General features: G+C 64.6%; 2 protein-coding genes across 2 annotated transcripts in view; both read right to left on the bottom strand.

The window, feature by feature from the left end:
* Positions 1–106: 106 nt before the first annotated feature.
* On the bottom strand, positions 107–24,044 carry MAST1 (microtubule associated serine/threonine kinase 1). Its single transcript, XM_033083681.2, has 21 exons — positions 24,032–24,044; positions 23,338–23,636; positions 20,867–20,968; positions 19,873–19,996; positions 19,094–19,161; positions 18,907–18,992; positions 16,242–16,450; positions 15,392–15,530; positions 13,982–14,114; positions 12,525–12,690; positions 10,873–10,974; positions 9,569–9,691; positions 8,046–8,155; positions 6,923–7,041; positions 6,660–6,832; positions 6,420–6,587; positions 3,883–4,115; positions 2,063–2,185; positions 1,828–1,964; positions 1,602–1,744; positions 107–1,314 (listed from the first exon to the last, which is right to left on the bottom strand). Exons 1-21 carry the CDS (start codon positions 24,042–24,044, stop codon positions 665–667), a joined length of 3,420 nt encoding a protein of 1,139 aa, XP_032939572.1. The 3' UTR covers positions 107–664.
* A 23-nt stretch (positions 24,045–24,067) lies between these two features.
* Positions 24,068–24,928, bottom strand: part of CARM1 (coactivator associated arginine methyltransferase 1) — a 29,560-nt gene continuing 28,699 nt past the window's right edge. The window contains 1 exon segment of the mRNA XM_033083680.1: positions 24,068–24,101. Within this exon segment, the coding sequence (XP_032939571.1) occupies positions 24,068–24,101 (34 nt within the window).

Raw genomic sequence — 24,928 nt, 5'->3', positions numbered from 1 at the left:
TGACCGAGTGTCCCCCCCTCCCCCCGGTGTCCCTCCCGAACCACAGCCGGGGGTCGGTGCTGTACAGCCTTTATTGGTCCCCGGGACCCCCCCGGCCCCCCCTGTCCCGGGGGGGGGCGTTTGCATAGCGAGAACGGGGGGGGGGAGGGGGGAAGGGGAGTGTGATGATGTCACGGGGGTGTCGGTGATGTCACCGTCGTGGTGTGACGTCACCACCGGGTTGAAACCGGGTGTAGCGCCCCCCCTCCCCTTCCCCTGTCACTGCAGCGGTGACATCACCGCCCTCACACCGTCGGTGACGTCACAGCGGTGGTGTCACCACTCAATGACGTCACGCTGCATCCCCTTCCCCGAGTGACGTCAGAGCAGCGCCCCGTGCCATCGGTGCCGTGACGTCATCACCGCTTTGACGCCAACACCGGGAGCCACAACCGGGGGCAAACGGGACACCGGGGTTGGGGGGGACAGAGGGGCATCACCGGGGGGGTGATGACGTCACACCGGGAGTGATGACGTCACACGCGGGTGTGTGTGTGTCACAGTATTAACCCTTCGCGTACGCGGGGAGGGGCCGGGGGGGCGCGACCCCCGCATGCCTGGGGGTCCCGGGGTTCCCCCCTATTTACAGCCGGGGGTTTTGGGGAGGGGGGGTCTCGGGTAAAGCTCAGCGCCCGGGGGGCCCCGCGGCGCTCCGGGGATCCCCGGGGGTCGCACCGGGCCCCACCACCACAATGGGCACCGGGGGCCCCCCCGGGGCCGCCCCCCCTCGCTCGTGCTCCTGCACCGGGCTGAGCGTTTTGGGGGGACCCCGCGCCCCCCGCTCGGGCTCCTCCGGTTCCCGGGGGGGCGGCGGCTCTGCCCCGGGGGGACCCCCCAGCAGCAGCGGCAGCTCCTGCCGGCCCAGGCGGCGGGCGGGGGGCGCGGGAGGGGGCGGCTCGGCCGGGCCTTCCCCGTCCCACTCGGCCAAGCTCTGCAGCGGCGGCTCGGCCGGGAAGTCCTTTCGGGGGGGCTCCAGCCCCAGCTTGCGGGGGGGCCCCGGTGCCGCCTTCTCGGGGAGCCCGCGGCGGGCGAGGCGCGGCGATTCGGCGGCCTTGGGGTGCAGCTTGGCGGGGAAGGCGGGCGGGGAGGCGGCGGGCGGCGAGGGGGTGTGGGCGAGCGGCGACAGCGGGATGCTGCCGGCGGAACGGCACCGAGCCGCCCGGTACTGCCGCTGCAGCTTCGGCGACAGCCCCTGCAGCGAGCTCGGCCGCAGGTGCGGCCCGGCCGGTGATGGCGGAGCGCTGGAACCCGGCGAGCTGCTGGGCGGGGAGGCCCCTGCACGGAACCGGGGTTAACGGGACCACCCCGTTATCAAATTCTCAAACCCCCTCCCCTTTTCCCGGTACCGTCCAACTCCCGTAGCCCCGCCCCTTCCGCCGTAACCACGCCCCATCCTCATATAACCCCGCCCCATCCCTCGTAACCCCGCCCCATCCCTCATAACCCCGCCCCATTCCCCAGTAACCCCGCCCCGTTTCTCAGTAACCCCGCCTCGTTTCCCAGTAACCCCGCCCCATTACCCCATAACCCCGCCCCTTCCTCCCGTAGCCCCACCCCCGTACCGGGGTCGCGCGCCCGCGCATGCGTGGGGGAGGCGGGCAGCGAGTCGGAGGAGGAGAGCGAGCGGCTCAGTGACGTCAGCGAGCGGCTCGTGTGCAGCAGCGAGGCCTGGCGGGCGAGGTGCCGGAACAGCGCGCTGCGCCGCCTAGCGGGCGGGAGGACCGTCACCATCCCCCCGCGCCATCCCCGCGCCCCCCTCCCCAAATTCCCGGTGTCTCCCGTGCCCACCTCTCGTGGCCGCTCCCGGTGCCCCCGCGGCGGTTCCTCCGGGCCATCTTGGCGCGGGCGCTGCGGCGCCGAGCGGGGCCCAAGCGGATCGAGGTGTTCTCCAGCGGGGTCGTTGTCACCAGCACCTTGGTCCCGCTCTGGGTGACAGCGGGTCACGGGCACGGCCACCCCCACCCCCACACCATGACCCTGCCGTGACCTCCCAGCACCCCAAACCCCCCCAAATGTCCCCCACCTTGAGGATGAGCTCCACGACCTCGGTGTGCACCAGCCCGTGCACCGGCTCCCCGTTCACGTGCGTGATCAGATCCCCGGCGCACAGCCCGGCCTCCTGCGCGGGGCCCCCCTCCTCCACGTGCTGCCCCCAAAATCGGGGTCACCCGGGGTGTGCTGGACATGTCACACCCCGGACATCCCCCCCCCGAATTCCCCAAAATCGGGGTTACCCGGGGTGTGCTGGGCATGTCACACCCCGTGTCCCCCCCGCCCCGAATTCCCCAAAATCGGGGTCACCCGGGGTGCCCTGGACATGTCACACCCCGTGTCCCCCCACACTGAATTCCCCAAAATCGGGGTCACCCGGGGTGCCATGGACGTGTCACACCCCGGACATCCCCCCCCGAATTCCCCAAAATCGGGGTTACCCGGGGTGCACTGGACATGTCACATCCTGGAAATCCCCCCCCCGAATTCCCCAAAATCGGGGTCACCCACCCCAGACCCCCCATGTGTCCCCCCACGTGTCCCCCCACCCAAATGAAGTGGCAGGCGCTGCCACCCCCAATAAAAACCTTGTCCCCCCTTGTCCTTGTGTCATCTCCATGTCCCCAAGCCCCCCTTGTCCCCCCATGTCCCCCCTTGTCCTTATTCCCGACGAGTCCCGGGTGCTTCTCCCCACCCCAAAAATCCCCCATCTCCGTGTCCCTCCAAGTGTCCCCCCACCCAAATGAAGTGGCAGGCGCTGCCACCCAAATAAAAACCTTGTCCCCTCTTGTCCTAGTGTCACCTCCTTGTCCCCAAACCCCCCTTGTCCCCCCTTGTCCCTATTCCTGACGAGTCCAGGGCGCTTCTCCCCACCCCAAAAATCCCCCATCTCCGCATCCCCCCGTGTCCCCCCAAGTGTCCCCCCACCCTAAATGAAGTGACAGGCGCTGTCACCCTCAATAAAAACCTTGTCCCCCCTTGTCCTTGTGTCACCTCCATGTCCCCAAGCCCCCCCAAGCCCCCTCATGTCCCCCCTTGTCCCTATTCCTGACGAGTCCCGGGTGCTTCTCCCCACCCCAAAATCCCCATCTCCGTGTCCTCCCTGTGTCCCCCCGTGTCCCCTCACCCAAATGAAGTGGCAGGCGCTGTCCCCCCTTGTCCCCGTGTCACCCCCTTGTCCCCGTGTCACCCCCAAGCCCCCCAAGCCCCCCCTTGTCCCCTCTTGTCCCCCCTTGTCCCTATTCCCGACGAGTCCCGGGTGCTTCTCCCCACCCCAAAAATCCCCCATCTCCGCATCCCCCCGTGTCCCCGCCGTGTCCCCCCTTGTCCCCGTGTCACTCTCATGTCCCCTTGTCCCCCCATGTCCCTCCTTGTCCCCGTGTCACCCCCAAACCCCCCATGTCCCACCTTGTCCCTATTCCTGACGAGTCCCGGGTGCTTCTCCCCACCCCAAAAATCCCCCATCTCCGTGTCCCCCCGTGTCTCCCCGTGTCCTCCCCGTGTCCCCCCTTGTCCCCGTGTCACTCCCAAGCCCCGCAAGCCCCCCCATGTCCCCCCTTGTCCCTATTCCCGACGAGTCCCGGGCGCTTCTCCCCACCCCAAAAAATCCCCATTTCCGTGTCCCCCCGTGTCCCCCCGTGTCACCCCCTTGTCCTCGTGTCACTCCCATGTCCCCCCTTGTCGCCGTGTCACTCCCAAGCCCCCCAAGCCCCCCCTTGTTCCCCCTTTGTCCCCCCCTTGTCCCTATTCCCGACGAGTCCCGGGTGCTTCTCCCCACCCCAAAAATCCCCCATCTCCGTGTCCCACCGTGTCCCCCCCGTGTCCCCCCAGGTGTCCCCAAGTGTCCCTGACCCAGACGACGTGGTGCACGCTGTACACGTCGCTGTCGCCCAGGTAGACGCGGATGGCCCGGAGCGTGAACCCGAATTTCTTGCCGGGCCGGGGGATGGCGATGGGCGAGCGGGGAGGGGCGGCCACGGCCGGGGCGAGCTCCCGGCCCGGCGACGAGTCCCGAGACGAGGGGTCCGACGACAGCGACCGCGGGGACATCGGGCTGCCCAGGGGGGACGAGCCGGGCGCCTCCCCTGCGCCCCCAGACCCCGCTGATCGGTACCCGAAAATCCCGCGGGACACCCCCAGACCCTCCATGGGCACCCGAAAATCCCACGGGACACCCCCAGACCCTCCATGGGCACCCAAAAACCCCCACGGGACACCCCCAGACCCTCCATGGGCACCCAAAAAACCCCACGGGACACCCCCAGACCCTCCATGGGCACCCGAAAATCCCACGGGACACCCCCAGACCCTCCATGGGCACCCAAAAAACCCCTCGGGACACCCCCAGACCCTCCATGGGCACCCAAAAAATCCCACGGGACACCCCCAGACCCTCCATGGGCACCCAAAAAACCCCTCGGGACACCCCCAGACCCTCCATGGGCACCCAAAAAATCCCACGGGACACCCCCAGACCCTCCATGGGCACCCAAAAATCCCCGAGGGACACCCCCAGACCCTCCATGGGCACCCGAAAATCCCACGGGACACCCCCAGACCCCTCCCATGGGCACCCAAAAATCCCACGGGACACCCCCAGACCCTCAATGGGCACCCGAAAATCACCACGGGACACCCCCAGACCCCTCACGGGCGCTGCTGTCACCTCCCGTGGGATTTGGGGGTCCCATCACCCAAAAAACCCCGGAGACCCCCAAACCTCCCCCTCCCGTGGGAACCCAGAGGGTGAAGGGGTCCCTGAGTGTTTGGGGAGGGTCCTTTAGGGGGGTGCCAGGAGGATTTGGGGTCCCTGGGAGGATTTGGGATCCCTGGCAGGATTTGGGATCCCTGGCAGGATTTGGGGTCCCAGGGAGGATTTGGGGTCCCTGTCAGGATTTGGGATCCCCAGTAGGATTTGGGGTCCCAGGGAGGATTTGGGATCCCTGGAAGGATTTTGGATCCCTGACAGGATTTGGGATCCCTGGCAGGATTTGGGATCCCCGGGAGGATTTGGAATCCCTGACAGGATTTGGGATTTGGGATCCCTGGCAGGATTTGGGATCCCCAGCAGGATTTGGGGTCCCAGGGAGGATTTGGGGTCCCTGGCAGGATTTGGGATCCCCAGTAGGATTTGGGGTCCCAGGGAGGATTTGGGATCCCTGGAAGGATTTTGGATCCCTGACAGGATTTGGGATCCCTGGCAGGATTTGGGATCCCCGGGAGGATTTGGAATCCCTGACAGGATTTGGGATTTGGGATCCCTGGCAGGATTTGGGATCCCCAGCAGGATTTGGGGTCCTTGGCAGGATTTGAGATCCCCGGCAGGATCTGGGATTTGGGATCCCTGACAGGATTTAGGATTTGGGGTCCCTGGCAGGATTTGGGATCCCTGACAGGATTTAGGATTTGGGATCCCCGGCAGGATTTGGGATCCCTGACAGGATTTGGGATCCTGGTGAGGATTTAGGATCTCTGTCAGGATTTGGGATCCCCGGGATGATTTGGGGTCTCCAGGAGGATTTGGGATCCCTAACAGGATTTAGGATTTGGGATCCCCGGCAGGATTTGGGGTCCCTGGCAGATTTGGGATCCCCGGGAGGATTTGGGATCCCTGTGAGGATATGGGATCCCTGTCAGGATTTGGGGTCCCAGGGAGGATTTGGGATCCCTGGCAGGATTTGGGGTCCCTGGCAGATTTGGGGTCCCAGGGAGGATTTGGGGTCCCAGGGAGGATTTGGGATCCCCAGCAGGATTTGGGGTCCCAGGGAGGATTTGGGGTCCCCGAGAGGATTTGGGATCCCCATCAGGATTTGGGATCCCTGACAGGATTTGGGAACTCTGACAGGATTTGGGATCCCCAGCAGGATTTGGGATCCCCGGGAGGATTTTGGATCCCTGTCAGGATTTGGGGTCCTGGTGAGGATTTAGGATCTCTGTCAGGATTTGGGATCCCCGGGAGGATTTGGGATCCCTGACAGGATTTGGGATCCCCGGGATGATTTGGGATCCCTGACAGGATTTGGGATCCCTGACAGGATTTAGGATTTGGAATCCCCGGGATGATTTGGGGTCCCTGACAGGATTTATGATTTGGGATCCCTGGTAGATTTGGGATCCCTGACAGGATTTGGGTCCCCAGGAGGATTTGAGGTCTCCAGGAGGATTTGGGATCCCTGACAGGATTTAGGATCCCTGACAGGATTTAGGATTTGGGATTTGGGATCCCTGACAGGATTTGTGATTTGTGATCCCCGGGATGATTTGGGATCCCTGACAGGATTTGTGATTTGTGATCCCCGGGATGATTTGGGATCCCTGACAGGATTTATGATTTGGGATCCCCGGGATGATTTGGGGTCCCAGGGGAGTGTCCCGCGGGTGTCACCCACCGCTGGGGATGATGACGGACAGCGCCGTGGCCGACGCCGACTTGGTGACCTTGCCGGGGGCTCGGGGGCTGCGCTTGTCGCCCCCTCCCTCCGCCGGGGCCACCCCCGGGTGCCGCGGCCGCCGCAGCCCCAGCTCGGTGCGCGCCGGGGGCAACTCCCCGGCCCTCGCTGCGACAAAAAGGGACAGGGGGGTGACACGGCCACACCTCAGAGACCCCTCCCCACCTTCCCGGCACACACCTGGCTCCTCGCTGCCGCCCTCCGGGGGTCCCTCGCGCCCCCCGTTCCGCCGCTCCTCGGGGGCGCCTCCGGGACGCGCCGGTTCCAGCAGAGCCGAGAAGCGGCGGCGGGCGCCGGGCGGGGGGCTGCCCTCCCCCTCGGGGGGCGCGCCCTCACCTGCCGAGCGGTGTTTCCTGCGGGGACACGGGGGGGTGGGGATGGGGGTGAGCCCTGCCCAGCCCTGAACCCCCCCAAACCCCCCCAAACCCCCCCCAGGTGCGCACAGCTCAGGGGATCCCGTTCTCCAGCCGCGCTCCCGGGTGAAGCCGTCGCGTCTCCCCTCGTCCCGAGGGCGCCCCTTGGGCTTCGGTTCCTGCGAGAGCTGCTCCAGGCTGCTGTACACCTGCGGGAGGGCGGCTGCTCACACCTGGGCACACACCTGGGCACGCCTGGGCACACCTGGGGACTCCTGGGGACACCTGGGGACACCTGAGCACACCTGGGCACACCTGGGGCACACCTGAGCACACCTGAGCACACCTGGGTACACCTGGGCACACCTGGACACACCCGGGCACACCTGGGCACACCTGGTCACACACCTGGGCACACCTGGGCACACCTGGGCACACCTGGGCATGCCTGGGGACACCTGGGCACACCTGGACACACCTGGGCACACCTGGGCACACACCTGAGCACACCTGAGCACACCTGAACACACCTGGGCACACCTGGGGACCAGGTGAGCTCAGGACACGATGCTTCAGCAACCACTGGAGACACACCCTGCTCTCCTGGCCCTGTCTCACCCCATCCCTGGCACACCTGAGCACACCTGAGCACACCTGGGCACACCTGGGCACACCTGGGCACACCTGGGCACGCCTGGGCACACCTGGGGACACACCTGGGGACACCTGGGCACACCTGAGCACACCTGGGGACACCTGGGCACACCTGAGCACACCTGGGCACACACCTGGGCACACCTGGGCACACCTGAGCACACCTGGGCACACCTGGGGACACCTGGGCACACCTGGGGACACACCCACCATCCCACCACACTCCCACAGGACCATCCCAGCTCCCACCTCCCCAAATTCCCATCTCCCCTCCCCTCACCTGTCCCTCACCTGTCCCACACCTGTCCCTCACCTGTCCCTCACCTGTCCCACACCTGTCCCTCACCTGTCCCTCACCTGTCCCACACCTGTCCCTCACCTGTCCCTCACCTGTCCCACACCTGTCCCACACCTGTCCCACACCTGTCCCTCACCTGTCCCACACCTGTCCCTCACCTGTCCCTCACCTGTCCCACACCTGTCCCTCACCTGTCCCTCACCTGTCCCTCACCTGTCCCACCCCTGTCCCTCACCTGTCCCCCCCCAGTCCCAGCCCCACCTTGCTGAAGCGCGGCGAGCAGGACGAGAACTGCCGGATCTCCACGGGCTCGTCCTCGGTCGTGTCCTCGTCCTCGTACGACGTCACGTGGGGGTACCTGTCCGAGCGGGCTGGGGGGACAGGGGAGGGGGACAGGTGTGAGGGGAGGGGTCCCTCAGGGTCACCTCAGGGAGGGGAGGGGGGAGGAACCCCCAAGGAACCTCTGGGGGGATCCTGGGGGGTCCCAGGGTTGGCCCAGTGGGGTCTTGGGGAGGATTTTGGGGGGTTTCAGGTGGTCCCGTGGTGGATTTTGGGGGCATGTTCTGGAGGTCCCCAGAGGGGTCTTGGGGCAGATTTGTGGGGGATGTTCCGGGGTCTTGGGGTGGATTTTGGGGGGTTTCAGGGGGTCTCCAGGTGGGTCTTGGGGTGGATTTTGGGGGGATGTCCCGGGGGTCCTCACAGGGGTTTTGGGGCAGATTTGGGGGGGTTCTCGGGCGTATCCAGGGGGATCTTGGGGCGAATTTTGGGGGGTTCCTGGGGGTCCCCAGGGGGGTCTTGGGGTGGATTTTGGGGGGGATGTTCCCGGTGGTCCCGTGGCGAATTTTGTAGGGGATGTTCTGGGGGTCCCGTGGCAGATTTTGGGGGGTTGCTCTGGGAGTTTTGGAGCAGATTTTGGGGAGTTGCTCTGGGGGTTTTGGGGCAGATTTTGGGGGTTCCCGGGGGTCCCGTGGCAGATTTTGGGATGATATTCCAGGGGTCCCATGGTGGATTTTGGGGAGGTTCCCGGGGGTCCCGTGATGGATTTTGGGGGCTTCCCAGGGGTCCCGTGGCGGATTTTGGGGGGATTTCTGGGAGTCTCCAGGGGGATCTTGAGGCAGATTTTGGGGGGATGTTCTGGGGGTCCCGTGATGGATTTTGGGGTCTCCCCAGGGGTCCCGTGGCGGATTTTGGGAGTTTGCTCTGGGAGTTTTGGAGCAGATTTTGGGGGGATGTCCCAGGGGTCCCGTGGCAGATTTTGGGGGCTCCCCGGGGGTCCCGTGGCAGATTTTGGGGGCTCCCCGGGGGTCCCGGGGCAGATTTTGTGGGGATGTTCTGGGGGTCCCGAGGCAGATTTTGGGGTCTCCCTGGGGGTCCCGTGGCAGATTTTGGGGGGGTTCCCGGGGGTCCCGTGTCGGATTTTGGGGGCTCCCCGGGGGTCCCGTGTCGGATTTTGGGGGGATATTCTGGGGGTCCTGGGGCAGATTTTGGGGGGATGTTCTGGGGGTCCTGTGGTGGATTTTGGGGGGATGTTCTAGGGTCTTGGGGTGGATTTTGGGGGGCTTCAGGGGGTCCCGTGGTGAATTTTGGGGGGATGTTCTGGAGGTCTCCAGAGGGGTCTTGAGGCAGATTTTGGGGGGGTTCCCGGGGGTCCCGTGTCGGATTTTGGGGGCTCCCCGGGGGTCCCGTGTCGGATTTTGGGGGCTCCCCGGGGGTCCCGTGTCGGATTTTGGGGTCTCCCCGGGGGTTCCATGGCGGATTTTGGGGGCTCCCCGGGGGTCTCTCACTGTCGAAGTAGCTGGTGTCCTCCTCGGACTCGAGGTGCGGCACGAACTCGGCTTTCTGCCGCAGCAGCCCCGTCCAGTCGAGCGCGGCGAAGAACCCGTGAGCCTTCACCTCCTGCGCGCCCCCTGCGGGAGCGGCGGCACGGCGTGGGGAGGGGTCCTGGGGGGTGGGCAGGGGTCCCGGGGGGGTGGGGAGGGGTCCTGGGGGGGTGGGGAGGGGTCCTGGGGGCGTGGGGAGGGGGCCCGGGGGTGGGGAGGGGTCCTGGGGTGTGGGGAGGGGTCCCGGGGGCGTGGGGAGGGGTCCTGGGGGGGTGGGGAGGGGTCCCGGGGGCGTGGGGAGGGGGCCCGGGGGGTGGGGAGGGGTCCCGGGGGTGTGGGGGGGTTTTGGGGAGGGGTCCTGGGGGATTTTGGGGGGGTTTTGGGGGTCCCGGGGGCGTGGGGAGGAGTCTCGATGGGGTTTTGGGGAGGGGTCCTTTTAGGGAGGGGTCCCCGGGTTGGGGAGGGGTCCCGGGGGTCCCGGGGGCGTGGGGAGGGGTCCTGGGGGGATTTTAGGGGAGGGTTTGGGGAGGGATCCTTTTGAGGAGGGGTCCCAGGGGATTTTGGAGAGGGGTCCCAGGGGGATTTTAGGGGGTCCCGGGGGTGTGGGGAGGGGTCCTGGGGGGATTTTAGGGGGAGTTTTGGGGAGGGGTCCTTTTGGGGAGGGGTCCCGGGGGTTTGGGGAGGGGTCCTGGGGGTCCCGGGGGGGTTCTGGGGAGGGGTCCTGGGGGATTTTGTGAGGGAGTCCTGAGGGGGTTTTGGGGAGGGGTCCTTTTGGGGAGGGGTCCTGGGGTTGTGGGGAGGGGCCCCGGGGGGATTTTGGGACGGAGTCCTGAGGGGGTTTTGGGGGGAGGTCCCGGGGTTTTGGGGAGGGGTCCCCGGGTTGGGGAGGGGTCCCGGGGGGGTTTGGAGGTCCCGGGGTAATTTGGGGAGGGGTCCCGGTGGGTTTGGGGAGGAGTCCCGGGGTAATTTGGGGAGGGGTCTCGGGGTAATTTGGGGAGGGGTCTCGGTGGGGTTTTAAGGGTCCCGGGGTAATTTGGGGAGAGGTCCCGGGGTAATTTGGGGAAGGGTCTCGGGGTAATTTGGGGAGGGGTCCCGGTGGGTTTTAGGGGTCCCGGGGTAATTTGGGGAGGGGTCCTGGGGGGGTTTAGGGGGTCCCGGGGGAATTTGGGGAGGGGTCCCGGTGGGTTTTAGGGGTCCCGGGGTAATTTGGGGAGGGGTCCCGGGCGGTTTTAGGAGGGGTCCCGGGGTAATTTGGGGAGGGGTCTCACCCGCCCCCAGGCGCCGCAGCGGGTCCGGCTGCAGCAGGCACGAGATGAGGTGCTGAGCGTCCGGGGGCAGCGCCTCGTCCCCCTCCGGCCACAGGATCTCGTCTGGAGGGGACAGAGGGGACATGGGGGGGGACAGAGGGGACACAGGGGACAGGGGGGACAGTGGGACAGAGGGACAGAGGGGACAGAGGGGACAGAGGGGACAGAGGGACAGAGAGGGGACAGGGGACACAGGGGACAGAGAGGGGACACAGAGGGGACAGGTGAGCCGAGACCCCCGCACCTGTCCTGTCCTTGTGTCCCCATGAACCTGCTCTGCGTGTCCCTGTGTCACCCTGTGTCACCCCGTGTCCCCATCCTGCCGTCTCCCTGTGTCACCTGCGTCCCCTGTGTCCGTACCTGAGATCACCTGCCCGAAGAGCTCCTCGGGGGTGTCCCCATGTCCCTGTGTCCCCTCAGTGTCCCCCGTGTCCGTACCTGAGATCACCTGCCCGAAGAGCTCCTCGGGCGTGTCCCCGTGTCCCTGTGTCCCCTCTGTGTCCCCCGTGTCCGTACCTGAGATCACCTGCCCGAAGAGCTCCTCGGGCGTGTCCCCATGTCCCCATGTCCCTGTGTCCCCCCTGTGTCCCCTCTGTGTCCCCATGGGCCGTACCTGAGATCACCTGCCCGAAGAGCTCCTCGGGCGTGTCCCTGTGTCCCTGTGTCCCCTGTGTCCCCTCTGTGTCCATACCTGAGATCACCTGCCTGAAGAGCTCCTCGGGGGTGTCCCCACGTCCCTGTGTCCCCTCTGTGTCCCCCCCGTGTCCCCTGTGTCCATACCTGAGATCACCTGCCCGAAGAGCTCCTCGGGCGTGTCCCCATGTCCCCTCTGTGTCCCCTGTGTTCCCTCTGTGTCCGTACCTGAGATCACCTGCCCGAAGAGCTCCTCGGGCGTGTCCCTGTGTCCCCTTGGTGTCCCCTCTGTGTCCCCCACAGGTCATACCTGAGATCACCTGCCCGAAGAGCTCCTCGGGGGTGTCCCCATGTCCCCGTGTCACCTCTGTGTGTCCCTGTGTCCCCTTGGTGTCCCCTGTGTCCGTACCTGAGATCACCTGGCCGAAGAGCCCCTCGGGCGTGTCCCTGTGTCCCCTCTGTGTCCCCCATGTCCATACCTGAGATCACCTGCCCGAAGAGCTCCTCGGGGGTGTCCCCGTGTCCCTGTGTCACCCTGTGTCACTCTGTGTCCGTACCTGAGATCACCTGCCCGAAGAGCTCCTCGGGGGTGTCCCTGTGTCACCCTGTGTCCCCCACAGGTCATACCTGAGATCACCTGCCCGAAGAGCTCCTCGGGGGTGTCCCCATGGACCTGCTCTGTGTGTCCCCGTGTCCCCATGTCCCTGTGTCCCCTCAGTGTCCCCCATGTCTGTACCTGAGATCACCTGGCCGAAGAGCTCCTCGGGGGTGTCCCTGTGTCACCCTGTGTCCCCTCGGTGTCCCCCACAGTCCGTACCTGAGATCACCTGCCCGAAGAGCTCCTCGGGGCTGTCCCCATGTCCCCGTGTCCCCGTGTCCCCTGTGTCCCCTGTGTCCGTACCTGAGATCACCTGCCCGAAGAGCTCCTCGGGGGTGTCCCCATGTCCTCATGTCCCCCCCCGTGTCCCCTGTGTCCGTACCTGAGATCACCTGCCCGAAGAGCTCCTCGGGCGTGTCCCCGAAGAAGGGCACGCAGCCCACCAGGAACTCGTAGAGCACGATGCCCATGGCCCACCAGTCCACGGGTTTGCCGTAGCCCTGGCGCAGGATCACCTCGGGCGCGATGTACTCGGGGGTGCCGCACACCTGGGGACAGGTGGGGTCACAGGGACACGCCCCCGGAATGGCTGGGGACACGCCCTGTGCACCTGGGGCTGCTCAGCGTCATCCCTGGCACACCTGGGTGCAACTGAGTGCACCTGGGCACACCTGGGCACACCTGAGCACACCTGGGCACACCTGAGCACACCTGGGGACAGGTGGGGTCACAGGGACACGCCCCCGGCACGGCTGGGGATGCGCCCTGCTCACCTGGGGCTGCTCAGAGTCATCCCTGGCACACCTGAGCACATCTGGGCACACCTAGGACATACCTGAGCACACACCTGGGCACACCTGAGCACACACCTGAGCATGTCTTAGCACACCTGAGCACATCTAAGACACACCTGAGCACACCTGGACACATCTGGACACACCTGAGCACACCTGTGCACAACTGGGGACAGGTGGGGTCACAGGGACACGCCCCCGGCACGGCTGGGGACACGCCCTGCTCACCTGGGGCTGCTCAGCGTCATCCCTGGCACACCTGGGTTCGCCTGAGCACACACCTGGGCACACCTGAGCACACCTGGGGACAGGTGGGGTCACAGGGACACGCCCCCACAACGGCTGGGGACACGCCCTGCTCACCTGGTGATGCTCAGAGTCATCCCTGGCACAGCTGAGTGCACCTGAGTGTGCCTGAGCACACCTGGGCACACACCTGAGCACACCTGAGCACACCTGGGCACACCTGGGCACATCTGAGCACATCTAGGACACACCTGGACACACCTGAGCACACCTGGGCACACCTGGGCACACCTGGGCACACCTGACCACACCTGGGCACATCTTAGCACACTTGAGCAGACACCTGGACACACACCTGGGCACACCTGAGCACACACCTGGGGACACCTGAGCACACCTGGGCACACCTGGACACACTTGGGCACACCTGAGCACACCTGGGCACGCCTGAGCACACCTGAGCACACCTGGGCACATCTTAGCACACTTGAGCACATACCTGAGCACATCTGAACACACCTGGGCACACCTGGGCACATCTAGGACACACCTGGACACACCTGAGCACATCTGGGCACACCTGAGCACATCTGAGCACAGTTGGGCACACCTGGGCACACCTGAGCACACCTGGACACACCTGGGCACACCTGGACACACCTGAGCACACCTGGACACACCTGAGCACACCTGAGCACACCTGGGCACACTTGAGCACACCTGAGCACACATGAACACACCTGGCACACCTGGTCCCACCCTGTCCCACCTGGTCCCACCCCGTCCCACCTGGCCTCACCTGCTTGTCGCGGAACTCGCGCGCGTCCTTCTCCATGTGTCCCTCGTACAGGTTGGTGGTCAGGCTCATCAGCCCCATCTTGGAGAGCCCGAAATCCGTCAGCTTCACGTGGCCCAGCGAGGTGATCAGCAGGCTGGGGGGACAGGTGAGCGCCAGGTGAGTGCCAGGTGTGTCCCCATGTCCCCAGGTGTGTCCCCAGGTGTGTCCCCAGGTGTGTCCCCAGGTGTGTCCCATGTCCCCAGGTGTGTCCCCAGGTGTGTCCCATGTCCCCAGGTGTCCCCATGTCCCCACTCACTTGTCGGGTTTCAGGTCCCGGTGCACGATCCCGTAGGTGTGCAGGTACCCCAGGTGTGTCCCCAGGTGTGTCCCCAGGTGTATCCCCAGGTGTGTCCCCAGGTGTGTCCCCTGTCCCCAGATGTGTCCCCACTCACTTGTCGGGTTTCAGGTCCCGGTGCACGATCACGTAGGTGTGCAGGTACTCCAGGTGTGTCCCCAGGTGTGTCCCCATGTCCCCAGGTGTGTCCCCAGGTGTGTCCCCAGGTGTGTCCCCAGGTGTGTCCCCACTCACTTGTCGGGTTTCAGGTCCCGGTGCACGATCCCGTAGGTGTGCAGGTACCCCAGGTGTGTCCCCAGGTGTGTCCCCTGTCCCCAGGTGTGTCCCCTATCCCCAGGTGTGTCCCCTATCCCCAGGTGTGTCCCCATGTCCCCACTCACTTGTCCGGTTTCAGGTCCCGGTGCACGATCCCGTAGGTGTGCAGGTACCCCAGGTGTGTCCCCAGGTGTGTCCCCATGTCCCCAGGTGTGTCCCCAGGTGTGTCCCCACTCACTTGTCAGGTTTCAAATCCCGGTGCACGATCCCGTAGGTGTGCAGGTACCCCAGGTGTGTCCCCATGTCCCCAGGTGTGTCCCCAGGTGTGTCCCCATGTCCCCAGGTGTGTCCCCAGGTGTGTCCCCAGGTGTGTCCCCAGGTGTGTCCCCAGGTGTGTCCCCACTCACTTGTCGGGTTTCAAATCCCGGTGAACGATCCCGTAGGTGTGCAGGTACCCCAGGTGTGTCCCCAGGTGTGTCCCCATGTCCCCAGGTGTGTCCCCAGGTGTGTCCCCTGTCCCCAGGTGTGTCCCCACTCACTTGTCGGGTTTCAAATCCCGGTGTACGATCCCGTAGGTGTGCAGGTACCCCAGCTGTGTCCCCAGGTGTGTCCCCATGCCCCAGCTGTGTCCCCAGGTGTGTCCCCACTCACTTGTCGGGTTTCAGGTCGCGGTGCACGATCCCGTAGGTGTGCAGGTACTCCAGGTGTGTCCCCAGGTGTGTCCCCTGTCCCCAGGTGTGTCCCCTGTCCCCAGGTGTGTCCCCCTGTCCCCAGGTGTGTCCCCTGTCCCCAGGTGTGTCCCCAGGTGTGTCCCCACTCACTTGTCGGGTTTCAGGTCGCGGTGCACGATCCCGTAGGTGTGCAGGTACTCCAGCGCCAGCACCGTCTCGGCGAAGTAGAGCCGCGCCAGCTCCAGGGGCAGCGCCCCGATGTGCTTGAGGAGGGTGGCGCAGTCCCCGCCTGGGGACAGGGACAGGGGGGACAATGGGGACAGTGGGGACAGTGGGGACAATGGGGACAGGGACAGGGACAGGGGGACAGGGACATGGGGTCACAGGGATGGGGGGACAGGGGGGACAATGGGGACAATGGGGACAGGGATGGGGATGGGGCCAGGGACAGTGGGGACAGGGACGGGACAGGGATGGGGACAGGGACAATGGGGGACAGGGACAGTGGGGACAGGGGGACAATGGGGACAATGGGGGACAGGGGGACAGGGATGGGGACAGTGTGGACAGGGACAGGGATGGGGACAGAGGGACAATGGGGACAGGACATTGGGGACATTGGGGACACCAGGGACACGGGGGCAGAGGGACAGGGGGACAGAGGGGACATTGGGGACATTGGGGACAGGGGGGGACAGGGGGGATGGGGCATGGGGGGCACATGAGCACGTGGGGGACACATGGGGACAACTGTTACCACAGTGCCCACCCCCATATCGCGACGCACACCCACATATCGCGACCCTCACCCCCCATATCGCGATGCCCCACTCCCATATCACAACCCCAACCCCCATGTCGCAATCCCTACCCCCATATCACGATGCCCCACCCCCATATCGCGATGTTCCACCCCCATATCGCGATGCCCCACCCCCATATCGCGATGTTCCACCCCCATATCGCGACCCCCCGCCCCCTATCGCGACGCCCCGCCCACCTTCCACGTACTCCATGACCATGCAGAGGTGGCGGCGGGTCTGGAAGGAGCAGAACATGCTGACCACGAAGGGGTTCTCGGCGAAGGTGAGGATGTCGCGCTCCACGAACGCCTGGTGCACCTGGTTCCGCAGCAGCAGGTTCTGCTTGTTGATCTTCTTCATGGCGAAGCGCTGCCGGGTGGCCGTGTGCCGCACCAGGTACACCGCGCTGGGGGAGCGGGTCAGAACCAGAACCGGGACCGGGACCAGAACCGGAACCAGAACCGGCACTGATCCCAGAAACAGCCCCAGAACCAGCACCAGGTACACCGCGCTGCCGGGTGGCCGTGTGCCGCACCAGGTACACCGCGCTGGGGGAGCGGGTCAGAACCAGAACTGGGACCGGACCCAGAACCGGGATCAGACCCAGAAACGGCACCGACCCCAGAACCAGCCCCAGAACCAGCACCAGGTACACTGCGCTGGGCAGGGGCGGTTAGAACCGGGACCAGAACCGGGACTGGGACCGGGACCAGATCCAGAACCGGGACCAGAACCGGAACCGGCCCAGAACCGACACCAGGACCAGAGCCAGAACCAGCACCAACCCCAGAAATGGCAACAAAACCAGACCCTGACCCCAAAACCAGCACCAGGTACACCGCGCTGAGGGGCGGGGTCAGAACCGTGACTGGGACCAGAACCGGCCCAGAACCCACACCAGGTACACCACACTGAGCGGGGTTAGAACCGGAATCAGAACCAGAACCAGGACCAGAACCGGGATCAGACCCAGAACCAGGCCCTGACCCAGAACTGGCACCAGAACCAGCACCAGGTACACCGCGTTGAATGGGGGGGTTAGAACCGGAACCGGGACCAGGACCAGAACCGGGACCGGACCCAGAACCGGCACCGACCCCAGAACCAACCCCAGAACCAGCACCAGGTACACCGCGCTGAGAGGGGGGGTCAGAACCGGGATCAGAACCAGAACCGGGACCGGAACCGGCCCTGGGATCAGACCCAGAACTGGTACCAACCCTAAAACCGGCACCAATCCCAGAAACGGCACCAAAACCAGACCCTGATCCCGGAACCAGCACCAGGTACACCGTGCTGAACGGGGGGGGGTGGGTCAGAACCGGGACCGGGACCGGATCCAGAACCGGCACCAACCCCAAAGCCAGCCCCAAAAACAAACCCTGACCCCAGAACCAGCACCAGGTACACCGCGCTGCCAGGTGGCCGTGTGCCGCACCAGGTACACCGCGCTGGGAGGGGTTAGAACCGGGTCAGAACCGGGACCGGGACCGGAACCGGGATCAGAACCGGGATCAGAACCAGAACCGGCACTGATCCCAGAACCAGCCCCAGAACCAGCACCAGGTACACCGCGCTGAGAGGGGGAGCGGGTCAGAACCAGAACCGGGACCAGAACCGGGATCAGACCCAGAAACGGCACCGACCCCAGAACCAGCCCCAGAACCAGCACCAGGTACACCGCGCTGGGCGGGGTTAGAACCGGGTCAGAACCGGGACCGGGACCAGAACCGGGACCAGAACCGGCACTGGGATCAGACCCAGAACTGGTACCAACCCTAAAACCGGCACCAATCCCAGAAACGGCCCCAAAACCAGCACCAGGTACACTGCGCTGGGCAGGGGCGGTTAGAACCGGGACCAGAACCGGGACTGGGACCGGGACCAGATCCAGAACCGGGACCAGAACCGGAACCGGCCCAGAACCGACACCAGGACCAGAGCCAGAACCAGCACCAACCCCAGAAATGGCAACAAAACCAGACCCTGACCCCAAAACCAGCACCAGGTACACCGCGCTGAGGGGCGGGGTCAGAACCGGGACTGGGACCAGAACCGGCCCAGAACCCACACCAGGTACACCACACTGAGCGGGGTTAGAACCGGAATCAGAACCAGAACCAGGACCAGAACCGGGATCAGACCCAGAACCGGGCCCTGACCCAGAACTGGCACCAGAACCAGCACCAGGTACACCGCGTTGAATGGGGGGGTTAGAACCGGAACCGGGACCAGGACCAGAACCGGGACCGGACCCAGAACCAGCACCAGGTACACTGCGCTGAGAGGGGTGGGTTAGAACGGGGACCAGAACCAGAACCGACACCAGGACCGGACCCAGAACCGGCACCTACCCCAGAAACGGCACCAAAACCAGACCCTGACCCCAAAACCAGCACCAGGTACACCGCGCTGAGGGGGAGTTAGAACCGGCACCAGGACTGGACCCAGGACTGGACCCCAACCCAGAACCGGCCCCAGAACTGTCCCCAGAACCAGAACCCGACCCCAGAACCCAACCCCAGAACCGGCCCCAGAAATGGCACCCCCAAAACCGACCCCAAAACTGGCCCCAGAACCAGAACCCGACCCCAAAACTGGACCCCAACCCCAGAACCGGCCCCACACCCCAAAACTGGAGCACACCCAGGGACCCCCAAACCCACCAGAGACCCCCCAAACCCAGACCCCTAAACCCCCCTAGAGACCCCCAAAACCCCCAGGGACCCCAAACCCCCTAGAGACCCCCAAAAACCCCCAGGGACCCCAAACCCCTCAGGGACCCCCAAACCCACCCAGGGACCCCCCAGACCGCCCCCCAGACCGCCCCCCAGAGACCCCAGACCCCCCGGCCCCCCTCACCCGTAGGCGCCGTTGCTGATCAGTTTGATGGTCTCGAAGTCGCTCTCACCCGGCGGCTCCTTGGGTCTGGGGGCGGCGGCGCGGCCCTGGGGGTGGGGGGGGACAGGTGACACCACCTGGGGAACAGGTGACACCACCTGGGGGACAGGTGACACGGGGGGGGACACGGGGGGGGCTCGGTGCCCACCTCAGCCCCCTCCTCGGGGTCCGGGGTGTTGGTGCCGCTGCTGTCGGGCTCCTCCAGGTGTAGCACGTCTGGGGGGGTCACAGGTGAGGGGGGACACAGGTGAGGAGGGACACAGGTGAGGGGGGGGACACAGGTGTGTGTCCCCTCATACCTGTCTGTGTGTCCCCACAATGTCCCCACACCCCCAGTCCACATCCAAACCTCCCACACCTGGCGGCTCGTCACACCTGTCCCCTCACCTGTCCCCAGCTGTCCCCACACCTGTTCACATCTGTCCCCACACCCGTCCACTCACACCTGTCCCCACACCTGTCCCCTCACCTGTCCCCACACCTGTCCCCACACCTGTCCTCACACCTGTCCCATTCACACCTGTCCCCACACCTGTCCCCACACCTGTCCCCACACCTGTCCCCACATCTGTCCCTTCACCTGTCCCCACACCTGTCCCACACCTGTCCCATTCACACCTGTCCCCTCACCTGTCCCCACACCTGTCCCATTCACACCTGTCCCCACACCTGTCCCCTCACCTGTCCCCTCACCTGTCCCTCACACCTGTTCACACCTGTCCCCACACCTGTCCCCTCACACCTGTCCCATTCACACCTGTCCCCACCTGTCCCCACACCTGTCCCCACACCTGTCCGTACCTGTGAGCCCCCGGGCCCGGCCCAGCTGTCTCAGCAGGTACCGGGGCGTGTCCCACACCTGTCCCATTCACACCTGTCCCCATCCCCTCACACCTGTCCCCACCTGTCCCTCACACCTGTCCGTACCTGTGAGCCCCCGGGCGCGGCCCAGCTGTCTCAGCAGGTACCGGGGCGTGTCGGCTCTCAGGGGTCCCTCGGCCCGGCCCGGGGCGGCCGCCAGCAGCTGGGACAGACCCGCGGGGTCGAACTCCTGAGGGGGGACAGGTGAGGGGACAGGTGAGCGAGGGGACAGGTGAGGGAGGGTGACACGGGTGAGTGAGGGTGACACAGGTGAGCAGCTCAGGGACAGGTGAGGTGACACAGGTGAGGTGACACACGTGAGGATGGTACCCAGGTGAGCAACACAGGGACAAGTGAGTGAGGTGACACAGGTGAGGGGAGGTGACACGGGTGAGCAGGTCAGGGACAGGTGAGCTGACACAGGTGAGGGTGACACAGGTGAGGGGAGGTGACACAGGTGAGTGAGGTGACACAGGTGAGCAGGTGAGGCACAGGTGAGGTGACACAGGTGAGGTGACACAGGTGAGCAGCACAGGGACAGGTGAGTGAAGGTGACACAGGTGAGTGAAGGTGACCCAGGTGAGGTGACACAGGGGAGCCGCTCAGGCACAGGTGAAGTCACACAGGCGAGTGAAGGTGACACAGGTGAGTGAGGTGACACAGGTGAGGTGACACAGGTGAGGGGAGGTGACACAGGTGAGTGAAGTGGCACAGGTGAGGTGACACACAGGTGAGTGAAGGTGACACAGCTGAGGGGAGGTGACACAGGTGAGTGAGCTGACACAGGTGAGCAGCCCAGGGACAGGTGAGGGTCACACACAGGTGAGGTGACACAGGTGAGGTGACACAGGTGAGGTCACACACAGGTGAGGGGAGGTGACACAGGTGAGGGTCACACACAGGTGAGCCGCCCAGGCACAGGTGAAGGTCACACAGGTGAGGTGACACAGGTGAGGTGACACAGGTGAGCTGACACAGGTGAGGTGACACAGGTGAGTTAGGTGACCCAGGTGAGTGAGGTGACACAGGTGAGCCGCCCAGGCACAGGTGCAGCGCTCACCAGGCACTCGAGCAGCCGCGCCGGGCGGGAGATGATGATCAGGAGCCTCTTGACCAGCTGGGTGATGAAAGCGACCTCCTCCGACTCGGAGCGCTCGTACGCCTGGGGGACACCGGGGGACACAGTGGGGACACGGGGGGACACGGGGGGTCAGGGGATGTTTTTGGGGTGTTGAGCCCCCCTTGGATCCCCCTCAGTTCCTCGTTGGGCCCCGTTGGGTCCTTTTGGGTCCCCATTTGTCCCCTTTGGTCCTTGTTTGTCCCCATTTGTCCCTGTTGGTCCCCACTGGGTTCTGTTGGTCCCCGTTTGTCCCCTCTGGTCCCTGTTTGTCCCTGTTGGTCCCCGTTGGTCCCCATTGGTCCCTGTTTGTCCCCACTGGTCCCCATTGGGTGTCATCGGTCCCCACTGGGTTCTCTTGGTCCCTGTTGGTCCCCGTTGGATGTCATTGGTCCCTGCTGGTCCATGTTGGTCCTTGTTTGTCCCCATTTGTCCCTGTTGGTCCCCACTGGGTTCTCTTTGTTCCTGTTGGTCCCTGTTTGTCCCTGTTGGGCGTCATTGGTCCCCGTTGGTCCCTGTTTGTCCCCACTGGTCCCCGTTGATCCCTGCTGGTCCCCTTTGGTCCCCACTGGGTTCTCTTTGTCCCCATTTGTCCCTGTTGGTCCCTGTTGGGTGTCACTGGTCCCCATTGATCCCTGCTGGTCCCCGTTGGTCCCTGTTTGTCCCTGTTGGTCCCCATTGGGTGTCATTGGTCCCCACTGGGTTCTCTTTGTCCCTGTTGGTCCCCACTGGTCCCCGTTGGTCCCTGTTTGTCCCTGTTGGGTGTCATTGGTCCCCACTGGATCTCATTGGTCCCCACTGGGTTCTCTTGGTCCCTGTTGGTCCCTGTTTGTCCCCATTGGGTCTTGTTGGTCCCCACTGGTCCCTGCTGGTCCCCGTTGGTCCCCACTGGTCCCTGTTTGTCCCTGTTGGGTTCTCTTTGTCCCTGTTGGCCCCTGTTGGGTGTTGTTGGTTCTCACTGGTCCCTGCTGTCCCCAGTGGGTTCTCTTTGTCCCTGTTGGTCCCCATTGGATGTCATTGGTCCCTGTTGGTCCCCTTTGGTCCCCATTGGTCCCCGTTTGTCCCTGTTGGGTGTCATTGGTCCCTGTTTGTCCCCACTGGTCCCCATTGGGTGTCATCGGTCCCCACTGGGTTCTCTTGGTCCCTGTTGGTCCCTGTTGGGTGTCACTGGTCCCTGTTGTGTTCTGCTGGTCCCTGTTTGTCCCCATTTGTCCCTGTTGGTCCCTGTTGGTCCCCGTTCATCCCCACTGGGTTTCCTTGGTCCCCGTTTGTCCCCACTGGTCCCTGTTTGTCCCTGTTGGTCCCTGTTGGTCCCCATTGGATGTCATTGGTCCCTGCTGGTCCCCTTTGGTCCTTGTTTGTCCCCATTGGTCCCTGTTGGTCCCCACTGGGTTCTGTTGGTCCCTGTTGGGTGTCGTTGGTCCCCGTTGGTCCCTGTTGATCCCTGTTTGTCCCCGTTGGTCCCCATTGGGCGTCGTTGGTCCCCACTGGGTTCTCTTTGTCCCTGTTGGTCCCCATTGGATGTCATTGGTCCCTGTTGGTCCCCTTTGGTCCCCATTGGTCCCCGTTGATCCCTGTTTGTCCCCACTGGTCCCTGTTGGGTCTCATTGGTCCCTGTTGGTCCCTGTTTGTCCCCACTGGTCCCCGTTGGTCCCCGTTGATCCCTGTTGGTCCCTGTTGGTCCCCACTGGGTTCTCTTTGTCCCCATTTGTCCCCACTGGTCCCCACTGGATGTCATTGGTCCCCGTTGTATCTTGTTTGTCCCCATTTGTCCCTGTTTGTCCCCATTATCCCCACTAGCCCCCCACTAGCCCAACTGGTCCCCGTTTGTCCCTGTTGGTCCCTGTTTGTCCCTGTTTGTCCCCATTATCCCACTAGCCCCGCCATGCTCTCACTAGCCCATCTGACCGCCACTAGCCCCCGTCCCCTCCCCACTAGTCCATCTGACCCCCACTAGCTCATCTGGCCCCCACTAGCCCCCCTCCCCTCCCCACTAGCCCCCCATTATCCCCACCAGCCCCTGGCTCCCTCCACTAGCCCAGCTGACCCCCATTGCCCCCATTACCCCACTAGCCCCACCGTGCTCTCACTAGCCCATCTGACCCCCACTAGCCCATCTGACCCCCACTAGCCCCCCCATTACCCCACTGTCCCCCATTATCCCACTAGCCCCCCCATGCTCTCACTAGCCCATCTGACCCCCACTAGCCCTCTCCCCTCCCCACTAGCCCATCTGACCCCCCCTAGCCCATCTGACCCCCACTAGCCCCCCCACTATCCCCCCTAGCCCATCTGACCCCCGCTAGCCCCCTCCCCTCCCCACTAGCCCAGCTGACCCTCACAAGCCCATCTGACCCCCGCTAGCCCATCAGACCCCCACTAGCCCCCGTCCCCTCCCTGCTAGCCGCGCTCACGTCCTGCAGCAGGCGCTCCATGTTCTCCTGCAGCTCGCAGAAGTAGCCGGCCGTGACCAGCCCGTGCCGGGCCTTGGCCAGGCAGTCCCGGGCCAGCTCGGCCAGCTGGTGCTGGATGAAGCTCAGGGCCCCGTCGGCCAGCGGGGTCCCCCCGGGGCCACAGCCCCGCACGAACTCCTCCAGCCGCTCCTGCATCTGCGCCGACGCCTGGGGAGGGGACAGGGGTGGCCACGAGGGTGGGGATGGTGGCCACAAGGCTAGGGATGGTGGCCACGGGGGTGGGGATGGTGGCCACGGGGCTACAGAGTGTGGGACTGAGCTTGTGGTCACTCCATGGGGCCAGAACTGGGCCTGTGGTCATCCCACGGAGCTGGGGATGGTGGCCACAGGGCTGGGGAGGGTGGCCACAAGGCTAGGGATGGTGGCCACGGGTCTACAGAGTGTGGGACTGGGTCTGTGGTCACCTCATGGAACCTGGAACTGACCCTGTGGCCACGGGGGTGGGGATGGTGGCCATGGGGGTGGGATGGTGGCCACGGGGCTACAGAGTGTGGGACTGGGCTTGTGGTCACCTCATGGGGCCCATAACTGACCCCATGGACTCCAAAACTGACCCTGTGGCCACCTCATGGAGCCATGGACCCCATAACTGACCTCAGGGTCACCCCATGGACCCACAGACCCCATAACTGACCCCATGGGCCCATGGACCCCTTAACTGACCCCATGGTCACTTCATGGAGCCATGGACCCCATAACTGACCCTGTGGCCACACCATGAACCCCATAACTGACCCTATGACCATATGGACATCATAACTGACCCTGTGGCCACCTCATGACCACACAGACCCCATAACTGACCCCATGGGCCCACACATCCCATAACTGACCCCATGGCCACCCCATAGACCTCATTACTGACCCTATGGCCACATGGACCCCATAACTGACCCCATGACCATATGGACGTCATAACTGACCCCATGGTCACCCCATGGGCCTATGGACCCCATAACTGACCCCATGGACCCACATATCCCATAACTGACCCCATGGCCACCCCATGAACCCCATAACTGACCCCATGGACCCACAGACTCCTTAACTGACCCTATGGCCACCCCATGGAGCCATGGACCCCATAACTGACCCTATGGCCACATGGATCCCTCAACTGACCTCGTGGCCACCCCATGGACCTCATAACTGACCTCAGGGTCACCCCATGGACCTATGGACCCCATAACTGACCCCATGGCCCCACAGACCCCATAACTGACCCTACGGCCACATGGAACCCATAACTGACCTCATGGCCACCCCATGGGCCCACAGACCCCACAACTGACCCCATGGGCCCATGGACCCCTTAACTGACCCCATGGTCACTTCATGGAGCCATGGACCCCACAACTGACCCTGTGGCCACCTCATGGCTCCCTGGGACCACCTAGCCATCCCCAATGGCCACATGGACCCCACAACTGACCTCAGGGTCACCCCATGGAGCCATGGACCCCACAACTGACCCTGTGGCCATCTCATGAACCCCATAACTGACCCCATGACCATATGGACATCATAACTG

This window comes from Catharus ustulatus, chromosome 33, assembly GCF_009819885.2.
Source record: "Catharus ustulatus isolate bCatUst1 chromosome 33, bCatUst1.pri.v2, whole genome shotgun sequence".
In the NCBI taxonomy this organism is placed as follows: domain Eukaryota; kingdom Metazoa; phylum Chordata; class Aves; order Passeriformes; family Turdidae; genus Catharus; species Catharus ustulatus.
The sequence above is the reverse complement of the archived record's forward strand: the minus strand, read 5'-3'. Positions and strand labels throughout refer to the sequence as shown.

Coding starts and splice junctions, on each gene's coding strand:
- MAST1 (XM_033083681.2), bottom strand. Junction 19,997..20,866: donor CGCGGCTGCTCGAGTGCCTG/GTGAGCGCTGCA, acceptor GTCCCCCCTCAG/GAGTTCGACCCCGCGGGTCT. Junction 1,965..2,062: donor TCGTGGAGCTCATCCTCAAG/GTGGGGGACATT, acceptor GCTGTCACCCAG/AGCGGGACCAAGGTGCTGGT.